Source organism: Alternaria viburni (genome assembly GCF_023758015.1).
Source record: "Alternaria viburni strain BMP 2772 chromosome Unknown scaffold_7, whole genome shotgun sequence".
Lineage (NCBI taxonomy): Eukaryota > Fungi > Ascomycota > Dothideomycetes > Pleosporales > Pleosporaceae > Alternaria > Alternaria viburni.
This window is the reverse complement of record NW_026055776.1, coordinates 1,236,258-1,258,040: the sequence shown is the minus strand read 5'-3', so window position 1 is coordinate 1,258,040 and position 21,783 is coordinate 1,236,258. Positions and strand designations below refer to the sequence as shown.

Below are 21,783 nucleotides of genomic sequence, written 5' to 3'. Positions count from 1 at the left end.
TTAGGCCTCCCATCATCACAGTCGTGCCATAGCCACGATATGCCGTGCCCAAGAAGCCGGGGGCTGGCATCCAGACACGAATCACGTTGTGTTGGTGCCTTGGGTCGGCGACGTGAGAGGCAGTGTCGGCGTTATAGCCATAGCGCGACTTCACTGCTTATCGTTGCTGCATGTGGTCCATAGCTAGCTTTGAAGGCCCGGATCGCAAAATTCTACACGTAGGAAGAGGAACAAGGCGCATGCTTGGAGGTCGATGATCGAAAAAATGTACCAGTAACTGATTGGCAGAGAAGCTCACATCGAGGATGTGTAGCTTGTGGAAGCCGGCGGTTGCGACGAAAAGGCGTCCAAGCTACGGCGCGTGCGAACCGCGTGGTAGGTAATCTCGGCATCTTCCGAGTCATCCCACATGCGTCGCGAGCGCGCATTCCCCATCTCTTTCCCCACGTACCAACACAAACTTTGCCCACAAGCCACGTTCTTAAGACCCAAAGGTTAGAAAAGGATGGGTTAAGCCTTGTACATCAAAATACATCTGTACAGTAGATTTGCAGCCAGAAATCACATATTTTGGGCTGCCTTGGGAAGTCGCACATGTGGACACCACCTCTGATGCCATCTTTGGACACTCGCATGGTTCATACTAAGTTTCAAGGACCAAAAGTCAAGAGAGTAGAGGTGGAACGCAGTACCTTGATCATCGAGCACAACCCGCATGCTTGTCGGTTGGAACTGGTACCCAGGTACTTCAGGATGGTGCCACATCGCCGATACGTCACTCATGGCATTTCGCAAAATCAATATTCGCATGATGTCAACTTTGGGATTGTAACGCAAATAGAGTGCGCAGGAAAGATAATGCCGTGCTACCTAGGTATCGAGCCACCAGTTGTGGAATGCCTCACGACGCAGACGCCCGAAGTCTTGTGCATGAACAGGTGCCGCCTTCCCGTACGATTATCTCACCGTTTGTGCCAGCGCTGTACTCCTACCTAGGTATCATGAAGTATCATAAGGCGACCATGCAAATACGACAAGGGGTGTTCTTCTAGCAGCATAGCCTGCGTAGGGTAGTCGCTACCAGAATGTACTACAGTCCTACGTAAGTTCAGGAAATGAAGGGCAATATCCGACTAGGCGGACCTCCGCGGAGCTGTTGGCTGAGGTCACGGGAACGAGAACCGCCTGGGTATCTCGATCGTCACACTGTACCAAGAAGCCAGTATACTGACTGCTTCTATGGATAGCCTTATAATATTAATTCCACGTCAAGCCCTTCTCATGAGGGCGTAATGACTATTTCAACTCTGAACAATATGTCGCCCATGCGTGTGACTCCGAGATGGTGTGGTCATTGGAGTAGAGAATCGAAAGCCTTGATGGCGAACCGCGCAAGGCACCAAAAGCGAAGATTGACAGAACATTGGTAGCTAGTGGCGTTAATTTCGAACAATGAGGCCAGTGTTAACGTGGTCGAATGCTGAGCAGGTTGCTTCTAGAATTATCCTCCACACTGCAGTACTTCCAGACTGATACAAAATCGAGATAAGCGCCAGTATGCCAATGTCCTGCTTCGCGCCACTGTCGCTTCAAAGAGGATAGTAGAGTCGTCTGAGAACATCGCTAGACTCCTCCAAGGTATGACTGATGCAAAACCCGCACCTGTTTGGGAGAATTCTCAAATATGTTGGTCGGGTCAGACTCTGCGTTGCATATGACGGTCAAATTTTCTCTTGTTTGTGGATGTTTGGCCACGCCGCAGGAGAGGGTGGAGGGGCTGAGAGTGCAGTGTTGATGAGTACACAACACATCCAATTCGGAGGTCTATGCCGCGGGACGACGCGATAGTGATCCTGCCTGGCTTCTCGCGCCCGTTTTAGAACAGGCCGGTGTGGTATTCGATACATACCAGAAAGCCGATCTATAGGATAGAACCGATTGTGTTACCATACAGCATAGGCCCCACTGGGTATCGGATCACAATCTCGGCATTAGAGTGAGGGTTCTTCTAAACGAGCGCAGTCGCCGCGAAGGCGAGATATACGCTATTGCCATGGCCTAGGCACAGGCTGACACTGACAACTATGGCTGAGGATTGAAATACCCAGTCAGTGTCGTAGACCGAGGGGCCGGATGCATAGCCGATTCTGCTGGTTGCTTGGCAGGTTTCAAAGAGCGCTGAGTGCATGGATGTGGCTCGAAGACGGAGTGGCTCACCGACATCACGTTATTGATGTAGGATGGCGGAAAGTTCGATCTCTTGAACGATTTCGATGCCAAAACGCGCTAGCACGGCGACACGTGCTCGCGCTGCAGAGGATCGAAGATCCTGACGCGGCAAGTGATTGGCGGGACGGCAATAGCGCCGAAGTGGCGCCACGAAACCTCGATACGAAATTCCCCTTCGAGCCTTCCTCCACCCGCCAGATACCAGCTACTCGCGCTTCTTTCTGTGGCACTTTTCTGATACGCGTTTTTCACAGAGTCATGCAGAGGTCTATATAGACCGGAGCCTTGCAGTTGATCTTGCAGTAACAACGCGGCTGACGTCACGGTCTCAAAGGAATGGACCAAGGAGCTTCACGAAGTCCACCACCACTGCGTTCACTCCTACCTGCACCTGCCGGTGGAGTTCGCAGAGAATCTGTGGAGAGGCAAAAGGCTACACGTGTCAACGCTTGCGAGGCTTGCCGAGTTCGTAAGTCAAGAGCAAGTACATACATGCTGCGCCTTTGGTGCTTTTGCTGACCTACAAACAGTGCGACGGATTAAAGCCTAAATGCACTGCATGCGTGACGCGAGAGACTGAGTGTCGTCATGGCGAGACGGAATCACGGCAGTTCAAGCGTAGATACGAGCAGCTCAAAGAGAAGCGTACTGCCCAGGAAGAAGTATTCGATATGTTACAAAACCTACCGGAGAGGGACGCAGCCGGCATCTTTCGCCGCATTCGAGCCGGCGCAAATGCGGAGGCCGTGGTAAAGCATATTCAAGAAGGGAATATGGTCGCTGAGGCTTCTGATGTTCCGCAAGCGTCGTCGCGCTTTCACTTTCCGTTCCTGGATGAGATACCACCAAGCCTTCGGGACAGCGCTTACTTTCGATCACGGGTTTATGAAGTAATCGATGCATCTGACAGGGACATGGGTACTTCAGAGGCGCATCTTGCTCCGCAAGAGAGCAATTACTGGAGACCTTTGTCCTCGGCCAAGTTGGTTGACCCTCTACTTGAGGATGCACAACCGTCGCAATGGACTAGTGTTAGCTCCAACGATCGATTGCTGCGCAACATTCTCGAAAGTTACTTTGTCAATCAGTATCCAAGACAGTTCTTCTTCGTCAAGAATTATCTACTAGAAGACATGGTATCGAGAAGAGCTGAGTTCTGCTCTCCTCTACTCGTCAATGCACTTTTGGCCAAATCTTGTGTGAGTAAGTGTACACCTGTATCATGAATGGGGGTTCACTAACGTGCCATAGGTTAGTTCTCGACTGTTTGCCAACCAGACCAAGTTTTGGAATCCAGATAGCCTGCCATATCGATTCTTGGCTGAAGCAAAACGACTATGGGAACTAGAGGAGGAGCAGCCAAAGCTTACAACGATTCAAGCTGGCTGCCTCATTAACGCCACGATGAACGACTTTGGTCATGACAGGGTCGGGTTCTCTTACATGTTCAAAGCGCTCAGCATGGCACATCGAATGAGTCTCTTCACGCCTCGGTCATATGACAATAAACTTGAACACGCGAAATCGTTCACTGCTTGGGCCCTTTCCGCGTGGCTGTCGTAAGTACACTTGTACAATATCATTCCTCAGCTAACTTCTGTCAGATTACAGAGCTACTACTACTTCAAGCCACCGTGCCTCTTGGACATCCCGGCAGATCCGCTTCCTGACGTCGATGGTAGATCGGAGTGGTATGGCCAGATGTCATTGCGTTATCCACCAGACGAGCAGACCTACTCACCCGAATTCGCCCATAGTATGAAAGCACTGTGCGAGTTGCGGGTCATCCAGAATGAGATCGGTGTCATGTGCTTTAGTCGCTCCAAAGAGTCTAGGAAGATGCCTTGGGGTGCAGCTCTGCATATCCAGGCAAAGTTGGAAGCCTGGTATGGAGGCTTGCCTGCCCAACTGCAACCCCGCTGTATCGTGTACCCCACTCATCTGATGCTACAGTAAGTGGCCATGCCAGATGATCATGATATGAAAGCTAAGAGATTTGCAGTTGCGAGTACTATGCGGCTCTGGTAACTTTGTTCCGGTCGCAAATTTCGTCTGGGAATGATGGCGTCCAGCTGTTGACGCAGCATCAACGCAACGCAGCTGAGCAAATCGTTACCCATGCAAGCGTTCAACTCGAGAGTATCTTGCGCTTATACTACCTCCGCCATAGTTTCGAGGCTTACGACTCCACGCTTACCATCTTCCTGGCCCAGCTCGCCAACCTAACATTGGAGCCTCTTGAACAACTCGAACGAGATCCGGGCAACGCTCCCCCGGAAGTCAGCGAATCTCTCCTTTCGACACTCGTCTTATGCTTCGGTGGCTTATATGAGCAATCCAAAAGCGCCTACATCGCCGGTATCATGCTCATGATCATGAGAAAAAGACTGAGTGCCGACGTTCGCAACGCTGTCGGGCGTTATGTCTCGATCGAAGAGACGGATAGCGATACTGATCCAATGGACGAAACGGACCTAGGGTTTTCACATCCAATTCTTTCGGAACTCATACTGCCGGGTACAAGCCTCAGCGACGATCCAAAGTCGTGGAGATTGAAGAATTTGGTGGATGATCCTAGGAGGTATTCGGGGTAGCAACAGAATGGGATGCGATTAACGCGATGATATTGATATGCAGATATAATAGACGAGTGAGGAACGAAGCAGGCACTCTCGATACATTTTTCGGTCATATGACCACATTGTTCCCAGCAAAGCTCGACCTAAAAGCTGACCTCGGGAGTGTCCAGCCCTTTGACCACGTGATGTCTGTCTGGGGGTTCTTCGGTCCTGCACTTCAGGTAGAGTGCGCGATCAATGTTGTTAGGAAGATTCGACGCGTCGAGGCCGCAGAGCAGCAAAAGTAAATGCTCGCCACACGGCCAGATCGAAAGGATCGATGACCCTTTCATTTCTCATGCCAGGAGACTACCGTATCTTCATAGTATATCGATATTGTGGCGCCGCGCTGTCATCGGGTTCAAACTCTCTGGTGTTCCATCGTTACCCGTAAGCAACACTACGGTATGATCTCCGGATGTTAAAGCGCCGTCGCGTTGCAGATGATGGACGCGACGCCGAAAGAAGATAAGGGAAGGTGCTGACACGGCAACTCCTCGCCTCAACCTCAGGTTTGGCGGTTTGAAGAACGCGAGTCAAGTTGTGCAATGCCTGCAAATGTCTCTCTTCGCAAGATTTGTTGGAATCCTTCGCTGTGTAGGACGCGATGCAGCCCTGGAGGCGTTCCAGAAGCGGGACAGAGAAGGATGCCAAGCCACTAACTAGTCAAGCGGGCCGCTGACGTGGTGAGACGCTCACGAGAAAACGACAGCTCGTTGACACGGCGATAGCCATACCTGGTGGACGAATTGTGAGTTGCCACCACGGTAAAAAACGGAGATCAGATGAAAGCGATGGAGCTGCATCCTCGCTCGTGCAGATGTCACAACGAACGGCCCACCACCTCGTTGGTTCGGCAGGGCCCCGCATCCGCGGATCCATCTGCATCACGCGCACAGACATTCGACAGAAGCCAAAATCAGGAGGCGGTGGAGAGTTTCAACGCGCGTCAAAAGCGCGAAGTTCCCGCCCCTCTTCCCGTTGCATTCCCGTTGGACCCACGACTTCCATTCAGGTACCAACGCAAACGAACCGTGAAGAAGACAGCACTTGCAGCTTTGAACCTGTCCAGACAGCATCATGCCAGTGGACGAGTGGACTCCTAGTAAAATCACGTATGACCCACCCGAGAAAGGTCGCTTGGGGTATTCCGATCCCGTAGAGTGAGCATCTTGCGAGTTGTTCCAAGAGCTCTTCAGCTGATCTCTTCCTATAGATACCATGACGTGACCGAACAGCAACAACCACACGTTCCCGCAAAGCGCGCCCGCCCTACGGAGCAAGAATTCTCCGTAAGGAAGAAGCGATTCTTCGACGATATACGACCTCTCCCAACCTCCCCGAACCAACACAAGTCCAAGAACAACTCCCGAAAAGCATCCTCCAGCAATTCGAAGTCGCGGTCAGCGTCTACCACCAAGCAGCGAGTGCACGTGGACCTTACCCAGGATGTAGACATGGAAAGCGTTGATGGACGTGTACCAGAAAGCATTGATGGCGGTGTTCCAGAAAGCGTTGATGGTGGTGTTGCATTGAGCAATGTAAGCGTTAATGGAGGCGTTTCAATCCCTCCCTCTGAAGCCGCTATGGACATCTCGTCTCCTGTATCTTCGCGTGCGGCAATGCAATTCAGAGCCGAGCATACTGAACTTCCGGAAACACCACTACAATCGAGACAAGACAAGGGCAAAGGCAAGGCTACTGAGATGGCGCCACCTCCACGGTTGCCCACGCCGGACTCCGAGGAAACACATTCCCCACCTCATCAACCTACGGAAAGTGAAGTCGGAAGGATTGTCTACGCTTACCTTCGCGAACTTGGGCTGGATTTAATAAACCCGCAAAAGAGTTTGGCGAAAGCCTTTGATGCTCTAAGGAAAGAAATGGATGAGCCTCTAGACCTCAAGAAGTGGTGCTTGCCGGCAAGATTCGACAAAGAAGGGACAGAAGTTCCGTTCAGTGGCAAGCCATTCTTCCAAGTCCCCTTGAATATTGTCAATGAGCTTTCGGATGCGATTGCACAGGGAAATTTCCTGGATGGAGAGTGGGCGCCTTTATGGGATGCCTTCGAGGAATTCTATCCCGACAAGCTGCCCGGTGCCAGGATGAGGGCAGAGAGGGAGGCTGCAAGTCAGAGTGCTTCTCAGCAGGTGCCACCACCAACGCAACCGAGGGCAATGAGGGATAGTGCGAATCATGGAGCGGGGCCTTCTCAGCAACCAACACCGTCAACGCGACCAAAGGCAAAGAAGCGTGCAAGAACTGCTCGACAGTCTCCTGAGCCGGAAGAACTTCCATACGGCCCTTGGCTCACCCGTTGGGCTATGAGTTTGGGCCCAGAAGACTTCACGTTCCCTGGAGATTGCCCATGGGCATATAAGAAAGTCGTTAATCTGACCCACGAGGAACGGGTGGACATTGCGATGAAGTACCACAGCAAAGAGCTGACCGACATTATCGGGAGAAGGCAGTTCAACTGGTGCAAAGCAGCGCTTAGATATCATGGCTTGATTCGCTAGGGGACATATCTGCGCCAGAGCACCTGGATGTATGTCAACATGCGAACTGCATGTACGCAAAACTTGCTGGAAGCCTGATCACCATCCTGGCAGTTCCCGAAGGCCGACTCCTTCGCTGAACAGCTTCTCCGATGAGTCTGTGCTGGGTCGAGGTCGAACTAGTGGTTGTTGCAACGAGGCGGAGCTAGCGGTCAGGACCGTGCAGCGCCTGATTGTGGACTGAGGCCTAGTAGAGGCAGGCATGGTTGGAACAGTTCCCTATGTGAAGCCAATGGAGGCATTCTTGGCAGAGTTGCTGCGCGGATGAGCGGCAGCACGAAAGAGGCGGCGAGAGCTGGATGTTGCTGTCGGAGAGGCATGACTGTGCCCAGCAGGCGATAACGAATTTCATTGAATGATGATCTCTTGCTTTGGGATGGTGTTGTTCGTGTCTCGCTATCATTTACTAACTTGATAGATAGGCCGTCATCTTCTACTACATGTTCGAACTTGTCGGCAAAGTCTCCAGATTTCTTGTGTTGACTGAGTCCTGTGGAGAAGCGCCGCGCTACGCCATCAGCGAGCAGCTTCTGTAGTACTGGGCCCGCCTCCTATATCGTCGACCAAGCATTGTCTATCGGCATCATAATACCGCTGATCGTCTTTGCAGCATCAGACGCAAGGAATGCAATGCCCTGTGCAATATCGTTCGGGCCCACTGATCCGTATGGCAGATCGTCTCTTTTGAGACCTTGGCACAACATCTGCACGGGGCTGCGAGCTTGTCAGCGATGACAGGGTACCAAGGGCTGTAAACCCTTACTTGTACATTTCCATTGCAGCCTGATCGACGTCCTCTTTCACCACAGACGAGCGGATATTGGTCGGCACGGCTGAAACTCCTATTAGAATAAGATCTTCGGAGTTCAAGGACTAGACGAGGTCCTCACCGCCTGGGAGTACGGCATTACACCTAATACCGTCTTTGCGAAAGCGCCATGCGACGTTCTTGGTCGCACCGACAAGCCCATGCTTACTGGCTGTGTATGCGATGCCTGCCACTGCACCGGAAAGACTTGCATAACTACCAACATTGATGATGGCACCGCTTTTCTGGTTTTTCATACTGGGCAACACAGCCGCCATCATTCTGACCGGTACTGTGAGGTTGATGGTAAGGACGCGCTCCCACTCAGAGTCCTTGACTGTATCGGCGCTGCCAAAACCATCCATGATGCCTGCAACATTAGCCAGCACGTCGATCTTCGATCCGTACTTTGTGATGCAAGCAGCTATGGCATCTTCTGCTGAGCCGGGTTTGCAAAGGTCGGTTTTGTGGAAGGTGAATAACGCTTTCTGGGTGACATCAAGGTCTTGGTCGAACGGCGACATATCGATGCCGAAGACTTGGGCTTTCTGTGATAGGAAGAGGAGGGTCGTCGCGAGGCCAATGCCGCTGCTGCAACCCATGATGATGACAGTTTTGTTGTCGAAAGATGTCATTGCGATGAGTATCTTCTATGTAATATTTTGACTGCACATGCCGCTCGCAGCAACTGGCGTTTTATGCATGCCTTGGATCTGTTCTTATGGCTTTCGCGAACACGTAAACACCGTATCAGAAGTTCGTCCTGATTCATATGTCCCGCAATCTAAATGCACACGAGATCAAATCGGGCTATTTGCGCGACCCAGCTGAACAGCTGGCCAACCAGAAGCTTAGCCGTTCGGGAACGATGAAAGCAGGTAGCATCGCCGAGCTTGGAGCGCGATCTATGGGGGCATTCAACCGACGTTGCTATTGCGTTCGCGCAACGACAGCAGAGATACTCAGTGAGTCCATCTTTGCATGAGGCAGAAGGCGATAGCCCAGTACTTTGCGATTGGCATACATCGCGAGCGTATCCAAGACCTCATCTGCATTTGCATGCAACGAGCAGGTATAAGCGACTCATTAGAGTGGCGGCTGTATGCGGGAACAGCGAAACGAGTTATGCTTTTTCGACCTTTGCTGTGTTCCATGCCGACGGAGTTGTACCCGGGAGGATGCCCTCCGACAGCGACTGCTACGTACGCCAAGCTTCCCCAGGTCGCAACGCGTCTGCGCGCTCGAAGTCGCGTCACTTCCATAACTCCCACATCCTGCATTGTCCATAGTAACGATGGGAAATCTTGACAACTATCCTTTTAACTTCGAGTTCCCTGTAGGTCCGTACGTTGACAAAGGACGGCGTTTTCGGTCTTGGACGTTGTATGACGTCTTCTCAGCCGGTTCGTACATACCTTCCAATGTCTGCATCGCACTGACAAGCGAACTTAGACATGCCCGAAGAGGAATTCAAGGCTCTTGTAGACCTGCACTGTGCCGTCAGTCCGGATGTCTTTTACCTCATAGTCGACAATAGGTTCAGAAATACACTGCATTTCCTCAAGATGTGTTTGGCTCGCGATTTGGATTTCTACTGGGATATACGGCACCATACAACAAGCCAGAAGCCACTGAAGAAATACTTCGACAAGATTTTCCTGCCACGTCTGCTTCACATGATGCGGAACTTGGCCACTGAAGCTGTCCGTTGCTGGGATATGGCAGTAGCGTGGTATATGACCATGAAATTGGAGTTGTTACACAGCGAAGACATATATCTCGACAGCAACGCTGATGAGGATCTCGATTGTTTCTTGCTTGAATCATTTTACGGCTGGGACGGAAGAACACCCCGATATCGCCAGGAATCCTACTGCAGGCCGATACCGTTTGTCGGTGCCGCCCGGATGTGTGGATATATCCGAGAATGGGTAAGAGACATGCATGGTTGTCCCATCCACGACAAGTCCGAATGGAGCCCTGAGAAGTACGGACCTTCTGGGTATGCCAAAGAGTCCTGTATGCAGTCTCAGTTCGTAGCAGCCTACAGCATCTTTGAACGCCAGGCTTATGCCGAAACCAAAAGAAAAGTGTATCACGTCATAGGGATCAGGTTGCCGAGAGAGCTTACAGATATGGTGTTTGATTATGCTCTTGTGGCCGAAAGCATACCCAGGGATCTCCCGACGTATGATGAGTTGGAACCCGACTTTGAAAAATGCGGAGAAGGTGCGTGAGCGACAAACAAGGAGTGGAATTGAGGAAAGCGAATCCAGTGGAGATGGTCGGCGACGTCACTTGGGAGATTGTTCGGCGATAAGTCGCAAAGCGAAGGGGTTGCATTTTGATACTGACTGGTGCTTGTATTGGAGGAAGATCTGCGCTCCACCATATCGAATGTCAGTCTGCAACACAATCTTGCCGTCAATTGAGATGTTACCTGTCTTCAAGTTGCCCGGAGACGCCGAAGGTTGGCCAGCGCATGCTCCCAAATGAGATGTGCTGAACAAAAAGAGGAAGGCTGGATCTGACAAAACGTCATCGTCGTCCAAATTCTACTCAAAACGTAAGCTGCACCGAGATCTGGGTGGGGAGTGGAGCAGCATGTCGCACAACAGCTGCCAGAGCTGGCCGATCACATGCTGGAGTATTTGTAAGTATTTTGTACTCGGCGAGCAGGAAAGGTGAATTTTCAAGATGACGTCCCTGACGCTAACAGACGGTGTCCTGCATAATCGGGCCTTTTCCATCGTAGCTACCCCGCATGTCGTCACATTGAGCAAGGTACTCTCCAGTGGAAAGCTATCGAACTTTTCATAAAAGGTTTAAAGACAACGACTCTACACACCGATTCATCAAATCAAACACATCATACCTTCAAAATGTCCAAGCCAAACATTCTCTTCGTCCTCACCTCGCACAACAAGCTCGGCGACACCGGCAAGCCCACCGGCTGGTACCTGCCAGAGCTCGCGCACCCCTACCACGTCCTCCACAGCAAAGCCAACATCACGGTAGCATCACCCAAGGGTGGTGAATCACCCCTCGACCCCGCATCCGTCGAAGCCGCGAAAGACGATGTATCCGTCAACTTCCTCAAGAACAACGAGCAGGTCTGGAAGGCAACCCAGAAGCTGAGCGACTTCAAGGGCAAGGCGAAGGACTTCGACGCCATCTTCTACGTTGGCGGTCACGGGCCCATGTTCGATCTAGTCGACGACGAAACATCGCAACAACTCATCAGGGAGTTCTGGGAGGCGGACAAGATCGTTTCGGCTGTGTGCCATGCGCCCGCTGTCTTCTACGATGCTAAGCTGAGCGACGGAAGTCTGCTTGTCGCTGGCAAGGAGGTTACCGCATTCACAAACGCTGAGGAGGAACAAGTTGGCCTCTCCAAGGTCGTACCCTTCCTGCCCGAGGATGCGCTGAACAAGGCGAGTGGAGGCAAGTTCGTCAAGGCAGCTGAGCCTTGGGGCGAGAAGGTCGCCATCTCTGGTCGCTTGATCACTGGACAGAACCCTACCAGTGCCACAGCAGTCGGAGAGGCTATCGCAAAGGCATTGGGCATCTAAGGAGGAATCATCAAATGTAAATAAGGGCCATATAGAACAATCTCTATCATGATTATACGAATGTTTTTCATTTACGAAGGGTATTATATACACCCAATCTAACATGTTTCTCGTGATTCTCCCTTCAAACTACTTCTCCTAATCTAGGCCAGTTTATACGTACATGTACGTAACTTCTGTGACGGTCTCGTAGACGGTGGCTGGTGGGCAAGCAGCGGCAGGAGCGGAGTGCTCTGGTGCCATGGTGGTGACAGGAGCGGGAGCAGGAGCATGTGACTCTTCAACAGGCGCGTGAGAGGGCTCGACAGGCAGGTAGGTAGTCTCGTAGGGCTTCTCAGAGGTCATGAGAGTGCTGGAGGCATGCATGGTGGAGTTGCCGTACGGGACGGTGGTGTTGAGGTGCTTGTGAGGGATGGTGATGGGGTATGCGGTAGCCGCCTCGGAAGTTGCGGTGGAAGTAGCGTTCGCAGTGGTGACAGGGATGTATGAAGAGATCATGGTAGATGGCTTCATCATGGTGGTGGTAACAGCTTCCTTGCTGACAGTCAAGGCCTCGGAAGAGGCTGGTACCACGACGGTGCTTGAGGTCTCGACCGGTGCGACAGTTGAGGAGACCTCAGGGGTAGGCGTAGGAGTAGCTGAGCTGACAGGCGCGGCCGATGAGGGCTTGACCAGGAGAGGTGTCAGCTTGCTCACGATCCAGTTTGATGCCTCCTCGGTGTAGAGCTCGAAGTAGTTCAGATGCTGAGCTACGTCATCTCCACCAGCGCAGACTGGGTCACCGCCGGCACAGTACGACCTCAAGACGGAGGAGTAAGTGTTCAAACGCTGAAGGTTAGAGCCGGTACGGCCCCAAGCTTGCTTGTCTGCTCCGTCGAGGACGTTGTAGACCTGGTTTGCAGTGTGCTTGACATCACCCCAGAGAAGGGCTGCCTTGACTGCCTGACCAGCTTGAGAGTTGGCATCGAGGCCGGTGGTCTTGGTGTCAACGTCGCAGGCATCGGCGCCTCCGCCACTCAGAGTAGCTCCGGCAACCATGGCACCTTGCGAGTAACCGTTGACGACGATTAAAGTATCCGGGCACTGGGCGTTGTACTCGGTGATTTGCCTGACCCCGTTGACGGCACCGTCCTGGATAGTAGGGCAGAACTCCACGCCGAGAGTGGCATCGAAGACGAGATCCATGTAATCGCAAGAGTTTCCTTGAGCCTCGAATTTTGCGCAGACGGTATCTCTGAAACCTGAGGTACGGCCATCGCTGTAAGGTGCGTCATTGCCGCGGGCCATGAAGATAGCGACATCGTTACAGGCTGCGGTGAGCTTAGGAGGAGTGGTGCCTTGGGCACGGGCAGCCAAAGGAAGAGCTGCAAGAACAGCAGTGGCGAGGCCCTGCTTCATGATGGTCGTGGAAGGCATATCGAAGTTCGTGAATAAGGCGTTGCGTGTTCGCTGTGAATCGCAGAATTTGATAGGCGAGTGGTATTAGAGATCGATAGATCTAGTAGCGAAGGTCGTGAGAGTGTGGAGTATTAATTATTAGAGAAGATATTATAGCATGGACTATATCCCTTTGATCTGATGTGTGGAGCGAGTGTCGATGGCCGAGCGAACGGACAAGTATTACACAAAGAGTAGAGCGTGATGGAGAGCGTGAAGAAAAGGCCTCAATCAACAGGAACATGCGACATGATATGCCGAACTGACTGTGGAGCCCCCCGTATCAAGAACCACCATCAGAGGCTCTGTGTAAGACCTTGGGGCGAACGGCCTCGTCGTGCAGGAGCGCATGCTTGCAAGCGCATGCATTTTGGAGGCTTCAATCGAACAGTCTGCGGCCCTAGCAACTTGGACTATTGTGTATCCACAGATCTCGTGTTCATTCCAGGTTAGCAGGGCGCCGCTAGCACAGGAGAGGCAATACAGTTCGCTCGCTATGACTCGTGCGGCATAGTCGGCATTACAACCACCGGCATTATCTCGTATCAGGTGTGAGAGATAGGATAAGGCTGCAACCGTTGACACCTCGTGTGCTGCAGATGTTATCCGGAGTGGAGAGTATGCAGTCGTTGAAGGTCTCATATCCAACGCGCCCCTCTCTTGGGATCGTTGTGGCTGAGGAGAGAAAATTTGCATAGCTCAATGTTGAGAAACTATGTCATGTTAGCTTTTGTGGTGGTCAGATCATTGTCCGTAGTGCGCGAAATCACAGGGTTCAATCGACACTACAATGATCTGAGACCCTGGCTTCTGCCAGCTGCGCGCTATCATGCTCCTGAACCAGAAAACCGTTCTTCTGCCAACGTGCTGTTTCTGAACCGCCAAACCGGGCAGCCCCGGTTCTTTGGATCGCTGACAGGTGCGTCTACATCTCTCGGGCCTTCCAACAGAACAGAGGCGTGTGTTGTCTGTCTGACTGTGCTTGGGTGATGAGACCAAAGGTTAAAGATTAAAGATGACGTTTCTTTTTGCTCGGCGACGGATCGGCTTGAGAACACGAGCTCTGAGGCCACGAGACGTGTTGGTCATGGTTTACTGCGGGTTGCTGTATCGGTGGCGGAGGTGGAGATATGCCATGTGTATTTTGGGACGCTTGCACCTTCGCCGTGGGTCGAGATTCTCCCGAAAGTCGTGGATCGAGGAACTCGCTACTTGCGTTCGGCCTAGCGCCCGCTATTTTCAGCGATCCCAAGCCTTGCGATGACGAAATGCGGCAGGGATGGCCGCGATGCGAGGTTCTGCGGAGCAAAGGTGATTTTCGTGGCCGATGTGCCGCCCGTGTCGCGGTATCGTGGTATCAGTGATGGAGACTGGAGGGGCTCACTCGACGTCACGTGCCTGTCGGCCGAGAGGCTTCTTGGCTTCTTGGACACTTGAGGAATCTTGGCTCTAGCGAGACAGCGAAAGCCGGACATAAGCTGGTAGGTCGTCTTCTACCTCGACTGCAACGCCTCTAAAGAAAATTATGAGGAGACCATTTTACTCGCAGCTTTGCAGAGTATACACAGTGTTTTTCCTAGAATTTATTTACCACGTTGTAGTGCAGAACGGTGGTGTTGCTCAAAATCCCTAGGTATTTTCAGGCTTTCGCTGTCCTCAGGTGCAAGAGCTTGGAAGCCCGCAGCTACCACTTGCGCAACGAAATCACTCATCTCAACAATGGCATTGCTGTCAATCAGCTACCCCAGGTCATCCATGGATACACCGGAGTACCGTAGCGCGCCATATAGGGTCGAGTAGAAAGTGCTACCAACCAATCAAGGATGAGACGGTGTAAGCACGATGTAAAAAGCGTGATATAGTGTTCAAACGGTCTTAGGATAGTGTCTGTGCTCTGTTGTAGCCTCCAACACCATCTCGTCCTTAATTACTTAGGCAATTGGTAGTAATTCCTCCTCTACCCTCGTTTGGGCGGTGAGTAAGGGCGTATAGCCCTCAGAAGTACCTAGGTAGCCTGATGACCTCTTAAACAGTGAACTCATTGCATGGCGCGGCCCTCTACGCGTACATTCCACCACTGCCCATTTCGTCTCGAACCTTATTTTGCTGTTCGCCCATTCCGCCCCGAACTTTATTCTGCTGTTAGCTTGGTCTTACAACAACGTAGGCGTATACCCAAGATCATCCTCGTTGTCGGTGATACCAAGGGCATCTTCACTTCGCATGGAAGTATTGGTCAAAGAAAACCATCAGAACCGAGCTGAGGGGGCCAAAATCGCTACAGCCTGCCTATATGGTTGCACACAGCGACTTGAAACGGGTGATTGAGCACGTCCTGGCTCGCGAACCATCTAAATGAGGTCGAAGATGAGCGTGTATCAACTGAAGAGAGAGAGTCGGTGAAGCATGGACAACCTCAGACCGTCGACCCTAGCCAATACTACCTCACCGGTCGCGAAGACCACGAAAGCAAGAAGGCAGTGTCACACCGAGTAATTAAAGTGAAGCTGAAAGAAAGTTCAGCGGTTGGAATATATAATCCCTTCTTCCGCTGGTAATCTTGTATCGTCCACCAACTTGAACAGTTCCTTCAACCGCATCTACCATCTTCAAGACTACCTTCTCACTCCGCAAACTTCCACTCTCATCCAAAATGCGTTTCTCCATCGCCTCCACCACTGCTGTCATGGCCGCCCTCGCTGCCAGTGGAACCGCCTTCGTCATCGATACCTTCGGTGACCGTCACTGCGGCGGCAATGTCCAGCAAACTGTCAACATCTGGGACGACACCTGTGCAGCCTGGCCACAAGGCTTTGGATCCTTCAGGATCACGACCTGGGGAGGAAACCACCAATTCGCATACTTCTTCGCGCCCGACAGCTGCGGCAACCCTTCCGGAGCCATCGGATCGGGCTACGTAGACTCTACGACGTTCGATTACGCCCAGGGAAGGTGCTACAATTTCAACGGGGCTAGTGCCAATGCGATTGCTTCGTACTACAAGGCCTAGAGAGATGTACACGATAGTAAGCTTCCAAAATATAAGCGCTAAAGTAGGGCTGACTAACTCGCGGCAGTATGGGAAGTGATGGAAAATGGTAAAAAGATCAACTCTCTTGTTCTCAAACAGTTGTTAAACTCTCATCCACTCTTTAGACAAGCTTTTGTGTGTGTGTCGAATAGAGTCTATCATGTAATAGCGATGTAATCAATCTCGATCCTATTACCTCTCCAAAATATGCTCTACACTTTGCGTGACATCAGCTACCAACACATCAGCGTTACATCACATGAGCCAGACAAAACACAGTGTACATACCATACCCAATATCCCTCACCGCAGTGAAAGTTTCCCTCCCCAAACTCGTCGCCCAACAACCCAGAAAGCTTACACCTCACTCGCACCCACAGTCGGCACCACAACCGCCGTACTTCTTACCATAGAACACACTCGTTGGTCCAGCCAAAAGGACTGGAGAGCCACATGATAACCAGAATGTGCAGTCTGAGTCGGGTGCACAGCATTGAGCCAAGGTGTGAGAGTTTGAGAAGGTGGCTGTGTAGTCACAGGAGCGGAGGTCGGAGACTGCGTTGTAGTTGGGTTAGTGGAATCGGGTTACTAGATGAAGAAGTTGCAGATCTGCTGAAGAACGAGGCGAAGCTTACACTGTCCGTTCGTTGCGTCGATCCAACCAACTAGCGCCGGATCGCTTCCGGATGATGTCTGCTGGGCCGCGAGCTCCGCGTGTGGGGTAATAAGTGGATTGGATGGGTTCGTGAACGCTGTGATGAGGAATTTGATGGCCATTGCCGTGATTGTCTTCATGTTGAATGCGTGCATATTGCTGAGTTTGGGCTGGACGCTCAAAACTTATGTGGTCGACGGCGTAGCGGCATGCGAGAGTAACGCGGTGTTGGATACATCGGCACAGATGAAGCCACTCAGTAAGGTCCGCCAGAAGGGTGATTAGACGTCCAAGAAGCGAGGTGGCGACACCCGAATTACCCGAATTGAGGTTGAGAAGAGGACAAGAACAGCAAGAATGGTGAAATGGTAAGCAGACAAATGTTGGTATCTCGATTGCAGAACAAGAAGCAGAAAGACAACGTCAAAAGCTGAAACATATATGAAGAAAAGAGGACGAGTCTACAGCGCCGTACCCAATCGCGAAGCGTACAATCGACGGGGAAGACATGAGGAAACATCGATGTGTTGCCGAACCATCCGAGCGGCGCAGAACAGCATCGCCAGGCGCGCTCGCCTCAATCCCGTTTCTCCGTTGCAACGGGCACATCCTGATGGCTCTCAGACCCACTCGCAACTTGCGATGCCGCTCGGCCCGGCGTCGTAGGACCATATCCAGTCAGGACCTCCATTTCACCATCTGCATCGCTGAAATACTTGTAGTCCAAACCCCTCAGCTCATCATCCTCAGTCGCGCGGATATGGCAACCAGGAATTCTGTTGATGATGAAGAGTAAGATGACGGAGACGACAAAAGACCATGCGGCGCATGTAGTCGCAGCAGCCAGCTGGTAACCCATCTGCTTCCAGTTCCGGGCCCACCAGCCGCCTTCGTAGGTGTTGCTTACGCCGTCCATGGCGGGTACGTATGGTGCGGCGAAGAAACCGGTCATGATGTCGCCGACGTAACCGCCGACGCCGTGGATGGCGAAGATGTCGAGGCCTTCGTCGATGCCGAGGAGGTATTTGTAGCGGACTGTGAAGAAGGATGCGCAGGAGGTAAGGGCTCCTATCAAGGCTGCTGTCTGGACTGGCACGAATCCACAGGCTGGTGTGATACCGACGAGACCGGAGATGATTCCCGAACAGAAGCCGATGATGGAGAATCTGCGCGTAAACATGTATTCCAGAAGGACCCAGGCTATTCCGCCACCAGAGGCGGCGAGGTTGGTGTTGCAGACGATGTAGATGGAGCGAAGGGAGAGGTTGGCAGTCGAAGCGCCTACGGACTGTCAGTACACTGCCTCGACTTCTCAACATACAGCCTTCACTCACCATTGAAAGCAAACCATCCAAACCAGATCAATATCGTGCCAAGTCCAACAAGAAAAGGGCTGTGAGGCTTGAAGTGCGGTATCCTAGGGTGATGCGACTCTTTATGCGGATCGACGCGTGGACCAAGCATAACAGCCCAAGCCAGAGCAGAGAAACCAGACGCGATGTGTACAGGACCAGAGCCGGCGAAGTCGAGGACACCAAGCTTGTAAAGCCAACCACTAGGATTCCACTCCGCATGTGCTAGCACGTAGTATACAAACGTAGTCCAGCAAAGCAGAAAGAGCATCGAAGGAAATAAGCGTCCTCGCTCAAGCATCGCCCCAGCCAAGATCATCGCGGTGCAGGTAACGAAAGTAAACCCAAATGCAGCATAGAGTATATCAGGGATATCGGCGTTTGCGAGCGAAGGGGAAGCAAGTGTGTTATGTAGACCTGCTTTTGACAAATCTCCCAGGAATGGGTTGGTTGTATGCGACTGGTAGAGAGAGTAGCCGTATACCCAGAATTGGATGCCAACTGCGCAGGCGCAAAAGAGAGATTGGAAGATCATGGTCAGCGCTGCCTTTCGGCGATGCATGCCTGCGTAGAGGAAGCCGATGGCGGGTGTGATTTGCCTATCACCATCAGTATGTTTCGATTCCAACATGTATGGAAGTGTCACATACCAACATAGTACTGTGCTGACCAGCATCCAACACAGATCGCCCTTGTCGTAGAGCGCATTGAGATCAGTTGTCATGACGTCTCCTCCATTGGGATCGACAGCGTAGTCCGGCCATTCCGTGATGGGTGTCGGGGCTGGGATAGCCGCCATATTGACAATATGTTGTACGGTAAAGCACCAAAAGTCGTACACTCGGAGCAATTCACAGTACCGAACCCTCGGGGATCGACCACGTTTATATCTAGCGATCTCTTCCCTACGCACGTCTCGGTTGCACGAGCGCGCCATCTCGTTCCCAGGATAACATGATATGCAACGCGTTGTTTCCAGCCAACCACAAACCAGCTAGCAGAACCACAGCCATGGGAAGGAATTATTCGCCGTGATCGGTATAGTGAGAGACATCCAGAGTTCCTTATCGTTCCACTTCCCCAGGACACTAAGGAGGAGTGGAGATGGCCAAGGAGGCGGAAAGCGGAAGCCAGCCATGTGTATCGCTTGGCGGGAGATAACGGGACGTGGGGTACCGCGCACGTGGAACCTGTCTCAACTCACCCATCGCAAGTGCCTCGCGACGACATCATCAGAGGCTTTCGGAAACGAGGTCCCAGCACTTGCGCATTCCCGTAGACAAGGTCTCGTTGTCCATGGCTTTGCTGTCTACCCACTTGCGGGTGGGCGGGCCCTTGCATGTAAGCTCGATATCTCCGGCCTTATCGGCGTCGATCCTGTACTGATAGGTATGCATGGTCAGCCTCAAATGGCTAAACACATGGACCAATGGCGGAAAGCTGGCAACAAAACGCGCTTTGCTCATGTCAGCGGCGCCGGCATCGAGGTCAGAGATGTATTGCTGCGCCGACGTCTTGCGCTGCTGAGGCGTCTTTTGCGATGCAGTCAGCGTGTTCTGCGGAAATTGCCTGTATCACGGTCAGCGTACGCCCCAGCACTAGATAAGAAAAGCCGAGCAATGGGCCTATCATGAGACAAGATATGATGCTGGACGGCAATGGGCGTTAGGCAGTACCCGAGCAGCCACCCAGCAGTGGCGCCATGATAGCATGCGTTTATTACGTACCACAGTGATGCGAGGAGACCTTCACGCAACCGTCAGCAGTGCTTTAGTATCGTAGTGCAAAGCTTACCTTTGGCGGGCCTCTGCTCTATCAGCCATTTACTGCTGCCGTCATTCGAGCGCAACTCTACCATGCATACCACACAGTCTTCTTCGGCTGCCTTCTTCTTCGCCACTTTCTTCGGGAACAGTGAGCAGTAAGTGGATATAGATTTCGACTCCCCAGTAGGTGCCGGCAGCTTCCGCTTTTTGGAATCATCGACAAGTGGGCTATCAAGATCCTCCTCGTCGTCTTCCGTTTCTACGTTTGACTTGGGCGTTCCAACGGAGAAGTACTGCGAGATAGTGTTTGTTTGTTTTGTGGCGGCTTTTCTCTTCTTGTTCGCTCGTGGCGGCTCATCGTTCGTTGCGTCTTCAGAAACCGCAACCAAGTCTTCGGTATCCAACGACGCACAAAGAGAGCATGCATCCTCTATGTCAGGCACTACAACCGCCGACTGGCGCTTGTCAGATAACGCCTTTCCTTCGCTATAGGCCCTGCATGTCGACTGAATAGGACACTCGTCACACCTGGGTCGCGGCGTACACAGTGTGGATCCGAGTTCCATAAGCGCTTGATTCCACAGCCCGGGCACCTCACTCGTCCGCGTTTCCGGAAAGTTAGAAGCATGTTTGATTAGTCGATCGGCCATATCCCAAAGAACGTCTGTGGCCTTCTTGTCCTTAACATCCATGTACAAACCCAGCTGTCGACTGAGCACGCGCGCCACGTTCCCGTCGAGGACAGGCTCTGCTTCACCGAATGCGATACTAGACACCGCGCCTGCGGTATACCTTCCAATGCCGGGAAACTCCTGTAGCTCCGTAGCACCACTGGGAAGAGCACACGAGGCACCAGCAGATTTGGCAATCATAGCCTTCGCACCTTCATGAAGGCGTGTTGCACGTGAGTAGTAACCCAGACCCTTCCATACGGAAAGAACATCATCATGGTTCGCTTCGGCAAGATCTTGAACTGTGGGCCACTTTTCGACCCAGTTGTTGAAGTACGGTATCACTGTCGACACGCGAGTCTGTTGGAGCACTATGCAATTGTCAGCCAACGGTTCCTCAAACCTCCAGAGACGCGATTGCGAACAGAGCACGTGACACCGCGTTCACGCGTCCAATGTAAAAACTCCACCACAAAGAAAATGATATACTCACTAACTTCCGAAACCCAAACCTCATACGCCCTCTTCGACAAAACGCGTCCCAGCTCTTCCTTATCTTCGTACTCTTCCGGATCAATCCATTTCTTTCTCCACGGCATACTACGCGTCTCCGCAACGCCATGGAACCAACTCAACAACGCGTCGCAACCAGATCGACCGTCCAAAAGAAGCGGGTAGTGGTACGACGCATCGTGTGCGCGTGCAGGTGGTATTGCTGGCGTTAGAGGTGTTGCGGGAGGTGCAATGATGGATTTGCTGGGTTTGCTGGGTTTGCTACTGGGCTTGGCGACCGTGGTAGCCTTCTTGCGCGGGGCCATGGCGCGTTGGATACGTGTGTAGATAATTGTAGAGGGTTGGCAGTCCAATGGCGAATTGATGTTGCTGGTTGCAATGCTTCGTGATGCAGGTTAGGTGTAAGGGGAGGGATTTGTGGAGATGCGATCGCGCTAAGCTTTGCTAGTGCTCCGATCGAGCTTACTGCTTCATCTCCTGAGCGCAACATGACGCATATTCATGACTTCTCAGCCAGTACTCGGAGTCGTTTGCTTGGAATTTAGATAATTAGATGGCACCATCTTTGTACAT

The 21,783-nt window shown here is 52.2% G+C and overlaps 8 protein-coding genes across 8 annotated transcripts; 4 read left to right on the top strand and 4 right to left on the bottom strand.

Annotated features, from left to right (window-relative positions):
* Positions 1-3,143: 3,143 nt before the first annotated feature.
* On the top strand, positions 3,144-4,823 carry J4E79_004391 (uncharacterized protein; the record flags this gene model as incomplete). Its single annotated transcript, XM_049353276.1, has 3 exons — positions 3,144-3,365; positions 3,841-4,115; positions 4,400-4,823. The coding sequence occupies 3 exons, from the start codon at positions 3,144-3,146 to the stop codon at positions 4,821-4,823; spliced, it is 921 nt and encodes a 306-aa protein (XP_049212655.1).
* Positions 4,824-5,927: 1,104 nt separating this feature from the next.
* On the top strand, positions 5,928-7,366 carry J4E79_004390 (uncharacterized protein; the record flags this gene model as incomplete). Its single annotated transcript, XM_049353275.1, has 2 exons — positions 5,928-6,010; positions 6,064-7,366. 2 exons carry the CDS (start codon positions 5,928-5,930, stop codon positions 7,364-7,366), a joined length of 1,386 nt encoding a protein of 461 aa, XP_049212654.1.
* Positions 7,367-8,278: 912 nt separating this feature from the next.
* Positions 8,279-8,815, bottom strand: J4E79_004389 (uncharacterized protein; the record flags this gene model as incomplete). Its single annotated transcript, XM_049353274.1, has 1 exon — positions 8,279-8,815. The coding sequence occupies one exon, from the start codon at positions 8,813-8,815 to the stop codon at positions 8,279-8,281; it is 537 nt and encodes a 178-aa protein (XP_049212653.1).
* A 2,280-nt stretch (positions 8,816-11,095) lies between these two features.
* On the top strand, positions 11,096-11,785 carry J4E79_004388 (uncharacterized protein; the record flags this gene model as incomplete). Its single annotated transcript, XM_049353273.1, has 1 exon — positions 11,096-11,785. One exon carries the CDS (start codon positions 11,096-11,098, stop codon positions 11,783-11,785), a length of 690 nt encoding a protein of 229 aa, XP_049212652.1.
* Positions 11,786-11,938: 153 nt separating this feature from the next.
* Positions 11,939-13,183, bottom strand: J4E79_004387 (uncharacterized protein; the record flags this gene model as incomplete). The annotated part of the gene is made up of 1 exon (XM_049353272.1): positions 11,939-13,183. The coding sequence occupies one exon, from the start codon at positions 13,181-13,183 to the stop codon at positions 11,939-11,941; it is 1,245 nt and encodes a 414-aa protein (XP_049212651.1).
* Positions 13,184-15,875: 2,692 nt separating this feature from the next.
* J4E79_004386 (uncharacterized protein) lies at positions 15,876-16,232 on the top strand (the record flags this gene model as incomplete). The annotated part of the gene is made up of 2 exons (XM_049353271.1): positions 15,876-16,174; positions 16,199-16,232. The coding sequence occupies 2 exons, from the start codon at positions 15,876-15,878 to the stop codon at positions 16,230-16,232; spliced, it is 333 nt and encodes a 110-aa protein (XP_049212650.1).
* A 1,253-nt stretch (positions 16,233-17,485) lies between these two features.
* J4E79_004385 (uncharacterized protein) lies at positions 17,486-19,059 on the bottom strand (the record flags this gene model as incomplete). Its single annotated transcript, XM_049353270.1, has 2 exons — positions 17,486-18,189; positions 18,243-19,059. The coding sequence occupies 2 exons, from the start codon at positions 19,057-19,059 to the stop codon at positions 17,486-17,488; spliced, it is 1,521 nt and encodes a 506-aa protein (XP_049212649.1).
* A 433-nt stretch (positions 19,060-19,492) lies between these two features.
* J4E79_004384 (uncharacterized protein) lies at positions 19,493-21,515 on the bottom strand (the record flags this gene model as incomplete). The annotated part of the gene is made up of 4 exons (XM_049353269.1): positions 19,493-19,829; positions 19,988-20,006; positions 20,055-21,068; positions 21,191-21,515. 4 exons carry the CDS (start codon positions 21,513-21,515, stop codon positions 19,493-19,495), a joined length of 1,695 nt encoding a protein of 564 aa, XP_049212648.1.
* Between the last annotated feature and the right edge of the window lie 268 nt (positions 21,516-21,783).